The sequence below is a fragment of the Myxine glutinosa genome, chromosome 2, assembly GCF_964187855.1.
Source record: "Myxine glutinosa chromosome 2, kmMyxGlut1.1, whole genome shotgun sequence".
Classification (NCBI taxonomy): Eukaryota; Metazoa; Chordata; class Myxini; order Myxiniformes; family Myxinidae; genus Myxine; species Myxine glutinosa.
The window spans coordinates 102,560,781-102,572,234 of record NC_136262.1 but is presented as its reverse complement, the minus strand read 5'-3'; the positions used below and the strand labels follow the sequence as shown (position 1 = coordinate 102,572,234).

Here is an 11,454-nt window from a genome sequence, read left to right as displayed (position 1 = left end):
GCAGCTGAAGAAAACTAGAAAATTGTACAGATGTGCAAATAGGACCATTACAGTGCTCTTTTTTGCCACTTGGCTTCACTAGAGCATCTTTATCACCTCTTCCACCTTTTAACTCAATTGTTCAGAAGGCATTTTAAATTACACTGGCCGCTCACCAAATGGCGGCTCTGGGAAAATTATTTAATTCTCTATTTGCTTGCACAGGCTGAGAACATAACTCACACGTACCCGCTGATAATTTTGCTCACGTATGAGGAAATGATAGATCCCAGAAGCCAGTTATAATAAATAATAAAGTTTGATTTTAAAATGTATAAGAAACCAGGGAAGGTTTCAGAAAAAAGTGAAGAAGAAGAGGACGTCCTAATCAGAAAGATCACGCTTGTAAACTATAAAGATCTGTCTAATCAAACAACCTATATCATTAAGCATACAGATTCACTCAAGGAATAGTTGGACACGGGAGAAAAAGGTTGGAAGATGATGCTGAACGATATAAAGTGGTTCAAGCCCGTTCAAGGTGAGTGAGGCACCCTCACCTGGAATCAATGGGACGAACAGGCTGCAGCTTTACCACACACGACGTGCTGTGGTGTGGGTCTCCCGCCGGTCTGGGAAAACCTCACAGGACCAGTTCCTCTTTATACTACGGAGGAGGGGGGGATGATCTGAAGAATGCTGACGATGCTTTGGTAAGTTCTTCCATGGAGAGGCTGTTAGAGACAGCACAAGCTCCTCACTCTTCAGATTCTCAGCTCAAACTCGTGGCAAGGATGAACCATGAAGGATGAACTTATGACATGAACCCATAAGATTCCCAGTTCTCAACAGAACTTTATCCTCAGAACCCCAGGTCAATTTTTTTTGGGGAAATTCCAACTTCTTTCCTGGAAGTCCTTGCAGTGTCCATATGTTTTATACCTCTCCCACCTCCCCCCAAGCCATCTCCCTCCCACAGTTCTCTCGATGTCCCTGCTCTCAAATGTTGTGTTTGTGGCCTCCCCCCTCGCTCCCCATCTCGTCTACCACTCCCCTTATTTTGTGTTTTATGTGTCGGTTTGACTTTTTGTGTGATTAATGTTCGCTCTTTCACGAGCCTCGATCTTGTATCCAAAAAAAAACAAAAAAAAAAACAATCCCTCCCGACATCATCTTGCACACCCATTGGTTTCCCGACTTGAGCACATCCTCGAAACATCCGATTCAATTGAAAAACGTGCGTTATGCGGCTCAAGGGCAGTCGGTTGCGAGGCCGGTGAGAAGATAGGGTAAAACGGTATTAATCAAAAATAAATTAATAAGAAATAAGCACATTTAACAGTGAAAAATGCAGGGAGGTTGAGGGGAGATATAGTCCTGCTAAATACTTGGGGTTTACAATAATCTACTGGAAAAATTCAAATTACGATATAACTGATCGACCAACTAGCCCTTTAAACGATGAGTCCATTTTCGTTAAAAAATATTTTTGATGCTACTTCACATGTGGTGCAGAAATACAGTGTGGGTGATTTCAAATACAAGCCTCTACACCTCTACACATTCCCCGAGGCTTGGGGCCTTCACCTTTAAACTCAAGGAGGCCAGAAAATCACCACCTCCACAGCACAGGTTGGCCTAAGGCTGCTTTGTGCTAAAAGGGCGAGATACTTCGACATGATATTTTTACAACCGTTTCATCACGGCTGCCATCAGATGCAGTTATACATTTATTTTAAACTAAAGAATTACAGGAGAACAAGTATCGATACAAAGCGTGTACAGAGAATGAAGGTATGTTGTACAAGGACTCCTCACAAATAACAGAGTATCTCAATTTGACGTTTTACTTTATGTACTTCTCCATGAACTTTTTGTGGAAATCTGAGCGCAAAGTATCGTTAATAAAACCCTCTCGCCGTAAACCATCTCTCCCACCTCGTGCACAGTTCTTGAACACAACGTCGTCGTCCCACCTGGGAGGAGAAGAAGGCAAAGATGCATAGATCTCAGGAATGAGAAGATTGTTCTTTTTTTAAGTGAAAAATTCGGGCTCTGAGGTGTTATCACTCAGCCACGCAGAGGAAAAGGCAATAACCATTATTAACTTCCTGTTTTTATGCCTATGCCGACGAAGTCGCCAGAGGCATTATGTTTTCAGGTTGTCCGTCCGTGATAGGTTTTCGTTACCGCGATAACTTGAGAACGGCTGAAGTGATATAATTCAAACTTGGTATAGGTATGTATAATGATGTAAAGATTAACCGATTAGAATTTGGGGACCAAGAGGTAAAAGGTCAAAGTCTGTTATAGGTCTATAACGTGAGAAACGCTGAAATAATCCAATTCAAACTTGGTGCAGGTATGTATAATGATTTAACGATTAACTGATTCGATTTTGGGGTCCCGAGGTCAAAGGCCAAAGGTCAGAGGTCATGTCAGGTACAAATGTGATAACTTGTGAACAGCTGAAGGGATTTAAATTAAAATTTTTCTTTGTTGTTGTTTACAAGATCGAGGCTCGTGTAAGAGATAACATCAATCACAAAAAAAAACAAAAAAATAATAATAATAACAAACGGACACACAAAACATACAATAAAGGGAGTGTGTGACAAGAGAAGATGGGGAGAGAGAGGGAAGCACACAAGTTCAACAGCAGAGAACAGGGACATCGGGAGACAGCTTGGGGTAAGGAGGCATGGGAAGGGGAGGCGCAGGGGGGGGGGGGGGGGGAGGGTGGGAGAGGTATAAAACACATGAAAACTGCTGGGACTTCCAGGAAAGAAGTCGATATTTCGAAAAAGTGGATCTGGGGTGAATTAACGGGGGTAGAAAACTTGGTACAGGTATGTATAATGATGTAAACATGAACTGATTAAATTTGGGGTCAAGAAGTCAAAGGTCAGAGGTCACATCAGGTAAAAAAAAAAGTGATACTTGAGAACAACTGAATGGATTTACATCAAACTTATTGCATCATTATAATACTTGTACCAATGTGAGCGGAGGCATATCGGTCGACGTCGTGACGTCGAAGAGTGTCGTTCTAGTTTTATTAATTGAATGAATGAATGAATGAATGATCGTTTTAAGGCCATTTTCCCCGCTAGAGCGGGGGTTAGCCTTGCCGGCCCCATGACAATCATGGTTCCCTGTTTGAGGCAATGTTTTTATGGCCGGATGCCCTTCCTGACGCCAACCCTTGGTCGCCTCTTACGATGCGTAGGGATACGGTGTACCTATTCTAAATCGGGGTACACACCGTGATCATTCATCCCAGCAAGCTGGTACTCAATTTTCCGACCTCGGAAGGATGACAGGCTGAGTCAACCCCCCTGGCGTTAATTCAGCGATCGACCGGGATGCGAACCCAGGATCCTAGGATCCCAAGCCTAACCTAACCGAACCCCTAACCGCTAAGCCAACACCAGGCTGAATTGAATAGTGCAAATAAATACTTATACCGACACCAGAGATAGTTTCAAAGTTTTACTTCTAAATGTCAGTTAAACAGTGCACCCACCCTCCGATCCTTAATGAATTATAGTCTTTGCCAAGTAAATTGTGGAGGAACTCCACTTTTCATTTTATTGATAGGTTGTGAGTGGTTCAACGTGCTGGGCCAAATTCAGAACAATGCAGCTTCCTCTGAAAGTTTGAAAATCGGTCTGAAGCAAGGAAACCATTGAATTATTGGGCCAAAAATTATATATAGCATAGAATCATAGATATCTCAAAGTTGTGGACAGGTTAGGAAAGAACTAGATAAATGAGTTGGTTCGGTGACAAGAACAAGCCAATTATATGTTGGTTCAGGTCCAGTTCCAGATCCAGATCCAGATCCAACCTATCAGTGGGATACAAAACGTAAACTGTTCAGTCTGGCGGGAGTATGCACTTTACCGAGTGCTCTTCTAGCTTAAATATGTTTGAGGACCACTTGTCAATTTAAGAAATGTTGCAATATTCAAAGTGAGGGTTTTGATGCAAGAGCAGTATCACTTTTGGCCCCAACTTCTGGGGTGGGGTTTAAAGGTCCAAAAAATGCAATTGTGGGCACATTTTAAAATGAAACTTTGTATATGCAATCAACATTTAGAGGAATCGTGAAGTATGTGACGATTTTTTGGATTTGACCCCAGTTCATGCACCAGGTCACAGGGTTCAAGGGTCACATGGTTCAAGTCAAAACAGAAGAAAGAATTTAACTCATAATTTGATATTGGGTCATTCCTGGTGGAACTTTTTGCCATCTTTCAACTTTGCTTTAGGTGGGAAGTGTAGGGATTTGCGATAACCTCACACTAGTTTTATCCTGTCGAGATTATATAGGTTTGAGAGAAAACGTGTATACAGTATTTCATAGACTAGTTATACATGATAAACCTAGCTGATAGTTTTTTCAAGAACTCATTTCAAGGTACAAGTTATAACCAAAGATTAATGCTAGTTTAAATCCTTTGCCAATGCACATATTCTGTGAATGTTGTATAATTACCAGCCATGCAATTATACGCACTTCCCTTGGAATTACTGGAAACAGCTGGAGTCCCAATGCTCTGCAGTGCATATTTTAGAAAGTAGGTGATACATGTGTATCGAGAACTTTAGATGCTAGCTTGCGTGTGGTTTGGGTGTATGAGAGAGAGAGGGTGTATGAGAAATTTCCTGATTACACTGATCTGCAAAAAATAGTGCACAGCTAAAAGCCCTCATCAACAAAAAGAAGAGGCAATCAGAGAAAATGGAGACCAACCTTCGCTTTACTTTGAAGTTAGGTGCTTGGAGCTGGATCAGAGGGTTCCCACTTAGGATGGTCTCTGTACGAATACGTTCCTCCTCCACCTTTGCCTCCCGTTCCTGTGGGACAATAACGCAGTAGGTTAGACTAATAAAGCTAGGTTTAAGGCAAGATAAGTTTGTATAATGAATGATTCTTACCTGGGGAAAGGATAAGGAAAGATCAACACACATAAATTAATTAAATAAAGGTCGAGGACAGCACTTAGGACTGAAATTCCTCATCATGCCACTGCCTGGCAAGAAATTTTACATCCCACCAAATCGGATCTGCCGACCTGAACGAAAATCGAATCGAATCGGTTCGTGTTCTCGTGATCTAACCAACTCATCCACCAAGTTTTGTCATAATCCATCCACAATATTTTGAGAGATATATATATATATATATATATATATATATACTAGCTTGGCTCGGCTCGCTGCGCTCGCCTCACCAAGCGTCGTTACTGAGGAACGGGCTTATTTTAGCTGAGGCTAATGACTACCTGAGTTGCTGTGTTGTCATGATTTACACCAATCATAATACAAACAATTACTTTGCACAAATGTATTGTATTTGTTGTGTTTGTGATATTACATTTTTATTGGCAATTTAGGTTGAAGATTTAGGTTGAATGTTTTCTTTTTCAAGAAAGAACCCCTCAGCACACACATAGGGGAGGGGTAGGTGCAGACTGGTTTGGGACGATTGCACACCACCATGTAATTCAAAACACCTCACCACCACAAAATTAAAAACACCTCACCACCACGAAATTGAAAACACCTCACAGCCACGAAATTAAAAACACCTCACCACCATGTCATTTAAAAACACCTCACCACCAAGTAATTCAAAACACCTCACCACCACGTAATTCAAAACACCTCATCACCAACTAATTCAAAACACCTCACCACCACATAATTAAAAACACCTCACCACCACGTAATTATAAATACCTCACCACCACATAATTCAAAACTCCTCACCACCATGTGATTTAAAAACACCTCACCACCATGTGATTTAAAAACACCTCACCACCACATAATTCAAAATACCTCACCACCACGTGATTCAAAACCACCACAACGTTATTAAAAACACCACAACCACGGAAACAAAAGTTTGAGGGAGTCGGTAAGTGACAACACAGACACTACCCAGATGTGTAGATATATAGATAAATGGCTGTACCTGAGTTGCCGTTTTGTCATGTTTTAAACCAATCATAATTCAATCAATTATTTTGCACAAATGTATTTGTAATATACGTGATATCACATTTTATAAACAATTGAAGTTGAAAACTGAAGTTGAAAAAAAAAAACATTCCCAAAAAAATTCCAAAAAATAATAATAAAAATATTGGAAAATTTTTCAAAGAAAATACCCTTAGGACATACCGACGGGAGAGATATGTGCATACCAGAAGTTTGGTACGATTTCACAAAAGTTTGAGAAAGTAGTTCAGTGACAAGACAACACAACACAACACAGGACAACACAGGACAGGACAGACGCTGCCTGTTGGGGTTTGATATACTAGGGCATGCCCGTACTATATATATATCTAAAATTATATCCCCCCCGTCTATTTACATGAAATGGTTTGGTCCATTCACAAAGCCAAAGCGAACGGCTTGCGAGTACGGTGACAATCCCCCCCCTCTATTTACATGAAATGGTTTGGTCCAAAGCGAACGGCTTGCGAGTACGGTGACAATCCCCCCCCCCCCTCTATTTACATGAAATGGTTTGGTCCAAAGCGAACGGCTTGCGAGTACGGTGACAATCCCCCCCCCCCCTCTATTTACATGAAATGGTTTGGTCCAAAGCGAACGGCTTGCGGAGTTTGGTAAAGAAATCGCCATAGCTCGGTAACTACTTCTCCGATTAATATGAAACCTTGAAAAGGCACATCCTCAGGTCCCCAGCAATATACCTGGCAAGTTTCAAGTATATCGGACCCGTGGTTGTCGAGAAACAGCGGTCACAGACAAACACACAGACACACAGACATACACACAGACACACAGACATACACACAGACACACACACAGAGATTACTGGAATTATAGATAGATATATATATTGTTGGGGTTTTGAGAACCCTGCACTTGTAAATTGTTGTAAATATACCCTCTGTAAATAATTCTCTGTGTAAATACCTCCATTTCTTGTTAAGGTCAAAGGTCGTCCCCTAGTTAGTCCATGAACAACACGTAGCGAACCATAGGCCCTCTTCGTAGTTATTTCATTATTATGTGTTTCAGGTAAGGCTGTGTTTCCAATAGTTGAATCTGCGTTGCATTAATCAAATAAGATAGGTCCCTTTCGTTCCCTTCAACACCAGTGCGAATGGTTTTCTACAACACCAGTGCGAATGGTTTTCTACAACACCAGTGCGAATGGTTTTCTACAACATCAGTGCGAATGGTTTTCTATCCTCGATGGCAGTAAGGGTTCTTTTACCAGCAAGCCAGAACTCCATTACGCACGAGGCCAAGGACAGGAAAAAGGGGGCGGAACGCGAGGAAGAGGCGTGGCCCTGTCATCAACCCGCCAGGGGCGTGGTCGGTAAGCCCGAACCAGCCAACCAGCATCGCGGTGAGCCAATCGGTAGGCGTGTTCTCAGAGCTGGCAGCTTGATTTCGGAGAGAGCAATAAAAGCAACTGCAAGGGACTGCTTCGGGGAGTCGGTGGAGAGTTGGAGTTGGGAGAGAAGATGAGTGATCCCGCTGAAAGAGACAGAGGAGGAAGAGCCGAGATGACCGCAGATGAGTGATCCAGCTGAAAGAGACAGAGGAGGAAGAGCCGAGAGGACAAAGAGAGGAGTGATCCAGCCGAATCGAAAGAGAGAGATGTGAGGGGGTGCTCGTATTGCGGCAATAGGCCGAGACCCTCTAGGCCCTATTGCCGGTCGGTGAGACGCGAAGCTGTTTGCCGGGTTTCGCCTCGAGCCCAGAGCGTGAACCGCGAGCGTGGACCTCAACGCCTGAACCATCTGCCCCAGACCTTCCTCCCGAACCATCTGCCTGGACTCTTCTCCTCCTGCCATCTTTACCATTGCCATTTCTCCCATTCGTGTAAGTGTGTTCGTTCTGTCTGTATTGTCCTGGGGATAAGTTAAGCCTGTATAGTTAAGAATTGCCCTGTGTATCTGCTTTCCCTTCTGTAAATTACTTTCATTCCTCCTCATTTCAATCAGGTTTTGTATATAAATTAATAAATTCCACCTGTTCCTTCTTATTCTTTGGTTTCATTCTCATCCGATCGCTTTAGTCCCTTCTGTCGATTGAGTACCTGTGGCACGATTTGGCCAACGCTCGGAATCGGGTTTAGTCGCTTGATAACGGCTCGAACCGCGGATTGCTAAACCGCTTGGCAAATACCATCTTGTCTGTGGTTCGAGCGGTACTTGTCTCCCTGTTTTGCGGAGGGATTGATAAAGGTATTCGGGATAACACCTGGACCAATAACCCTGATCAATCCCACCCCGCAAAAGAGCGTTACGAGTACCAGGACCGGTCGGACGGCCAGCTTAACAGGACAAGGGGATTAACCCCCCCCTTGCTAATGGGAGTGCCGTCCCCCGGATCCGTAACAATATAATTTAGGGTGGTCCCGAAAAATGAAGTTGAAGATTTTATTGCAACCACCTTTCCATTTCTTTACATGCTCTGAAAGAAGTTAGAATACAAAATTTGGTATAGATTGGACAACGTTTAGAGGTGCCACAAAGCCATTGCAGATTGAGCTCACAACAGTATACAGTACACTCCAGTGTATTTGTTATTTAATGTTAATACAAACGATGCATCAAATTAACCACTTTTGTTCAACTAAAAAAGCTTTATAGCAATGCCTAAAATGTGTCTGTGACAACTAAACTTTTTCTCTTATAACTGACCACAGCAGGGGCCTATTCAGATCTTATTCGAGTTCTTACAACCCAGCAACAAGTCTTTTCTTTGCATCAGGGAAGTTCTTTCGGTGGTTGGCCACCACTTGAAGAAGGCATTGCCTTTGCTCTTCATCTTTCGTGAGGAAATGAATGTAGTCTTGAATGAGAGCAACACCTCTCTCAGCTGTGTCATTTAATACTCTCAACTGTGTTACTTTATTTTGTCCCTCACAGTAGCCATCATCAGAATGCCACAATGACGGTGCCAAGGACAAGAAATCGGTGGACAAATTCAGAGATTTGAAGAACTGCATTGTCCTTGCTGAAACAAAGTCTGCCATGCCACTTTCTTCAATTTCCTCCATTGTCAAGCTGGTTTTGATGGTGCGACTGCCTTGTTCAGGCTTTTCCAGGTTATTGACCATCCATTGCTTTGTTTCTTCATCAATACCATCATCGAAGAACGCAAAACCCACGACTTCTTCACTCAAGTACCAAAGGTGGTTGAGGAATTTTCTGCACGTCACCTTGGAGACACTATTGTTGACGGAGGCATAAGCTATCGGCTTTTTCAAGAAGGCCAGGTCATTGGCTGGTGCTGAAACGGCTACTGGTTCCTCAAACCAGGCTCTGAAGTATGCCAAGACTGTGAACATCACGACTTCTGCAAGCCCGTTCTTTTCCCGTGCTGTCAGTTTGAACTGTGACCGAAACATCCAAATCTTAAGAGAATAAAGGACTTTGGCCATATACCTGGCTCTGTGGAAAGCTCCAGGCTTTCTGAAAACCAAACGACCCTGGCCTGGCATTCCACCAAGGAAGAGTACAATTATTTCCAAAAATTATCGGTAATCGTCTCTTGGTTGTAGTGTACGGAGGTATTTCTTTGCAGACATCAGCAAAGAATCACGTTCTGGTGCAATATGAACCTCCATTGAAGGGTCACTTGCTGCAGTTTTATAATTGTCTTGCACTACATCTGACCAGTGTGCTTGAAACCGCTTGAACATCCGTGTTTCAGGCCCAGATGAAGGTCCCATTGCATTGTCAAATACTGCACCAATCACTAGTTCAAGTATATGGTGCCGGCACGCCAACCACAGAAGTTCCTTTTCCAGTTGAACCTCGAGGAGGTGACACGCTCCTGCCCAGCATCCTGTGTTGCTGCTAGTTGTATCAAAACCCATTGCCACAACTTTGTCTTCTAGTTTCCATTCATTCAGAGCTTGTTTGACTGCAACGGCCATTGATTCTCCAGATCCAGTTGGCAACTTTGGGACACCCAGCAACCTATCTGTACCATCATAGGATACAAGCACTGGCAACCGGTCGTATTTGTCCTGGCCCCCTGCTGTGTCCGGGAGTAGCTTCCCATCCCAGTGGACAACAACTTTAACTCCTGGGTCCAGATTGCAAGTGTTCTTATCAGAAGTAGCAGCATCTAATCTTAATGTCCTTCTTGACTGGCGGATAGTTTTCCGATTAATGGCCAATTCTGGAGCTGTTTAAGGGTTTGGAGAAGTTCTTCAGATTGGTCTACCCGGGACCATTCCTCACCTTACTAGTGGCCACTTGTGGCACCTCTAAATATTAACCAATTTTGCTGAAATTTTGTATGTTAACTTCTTTAAGTCTATGTAAAAAAATGGCATGGTGGTCATAATGTTTTTATGAATTTAATTTTTTTCCCATTCATTTGGGGACCACCCTAATATATATATATATATATATATATATATATATATATATATATATATATATATATATATATATATATATATCTATCTATCTATATCTATCTATAATTCCAGTAATCTCTGTGTGTATGTATGTATGTATGTATGTATGTATGTATGTATGTATGTCTGTGACCGCTGTTTCTCGACAACCACGGGTCCGATATACTTTAAACTTGCCAGGTATATTGCTGGGGACCCGAGGATGTGCCTTTTCAAGGTTTCATATTAATCGGACAAGTAGTTACCGAGCTATGTCCAAAAAACGATTCAACCAATCAGAGAGCAGCGAGCTATCACGTGTGCCGAACGTGGCGAACAGACTCTGCCTCGGACGGCACATTTGAGAGCGTATTCATTTATTTCACGTTGGAAAACTATGTTGCCGTTAAACTATGTTTTAAAACTAAATAAAACTAATTTGCGATTCATCGTAACTGCGATTTGCGACCTTCCGGACAGTGAAGACTTCACTTCCGGCAGCCAATCACAGAACGCGTTGTTGCGAGCCGAGCCGAGCGCGTGCGCCATTACGGTTCGTAATTCGATTTCTTCCGGAGAAAATAATAATTTCTCGATTTCTTATGCGCATTATTTCTCCCAGAGCGAAGGGCGGAAGCGAAGAGCGTTGTTTTTTTTGTTTACGGGCGTACGGGCGGGGTAGAGCGTACGGGTAGCGTTTTTTTTTTTTTTTGGAAAGGAACGGGCACCCACGTACGGGCATGCCCTAGTATATATAAAGCAGTAAAGTATGTTTGTTTGTCCTCTTATAACTCGAGAACTACTCATCGCAGAGCAAAACCAAAGGCATATTCGGAATCAGTACATCTCAGAGCAACTACAGCACACCTTAAAATTTAAAAAACTTTGCGTTTTAAAATTATGACGTCATCAGCGTATTTCGGAACGTTAATTTTTCAACTTCATATTCGGAATCAGTACGTCCCAGAGAAACTTCGTAACGTTAATTTTTCAACTTCATCCGATTGACATGGGACCAACGGCATGTGACAGAGAGTGAAACATTTATTTGACGACAATGA

The 11,454-nt window shown here is 42.6% G+C and overlaps 1 protein-coding gene across 2 annotated transcripts in view; it reads right to left on the bottom strand.

The window, feature by feature from the left end:
- Nucleotides 1-1,696: 1,696 nt before the first annotated feature.
- The window catches only part of CWC15 (CWC15 spliceosome associated protein), a 31,161-nt gene continuing 21,403 nt past the window's right edge, over nt 1,697-11,454 (bottom strand). For both annotated transcript variants that reach the window (XM_068107634.2, XM_078772732.1), the window contains exons 6-7: nt 4,739-4,842; nt 1,697-1,955 (exon numbers count right to left, since the gene is read on the bottom strand). In XM_068107634.2, coding sequence (XP_067963735.1) covers nt 1,826-1,955; nt 4,739-4,842 — 234 coding nt within the window. In that variant the 3' untranslated portion in view covers nt 1,697-1,825. The remainder of the gene's footprint in view (nt 1,956-4,738; nt 4,843-11,454) is intronic.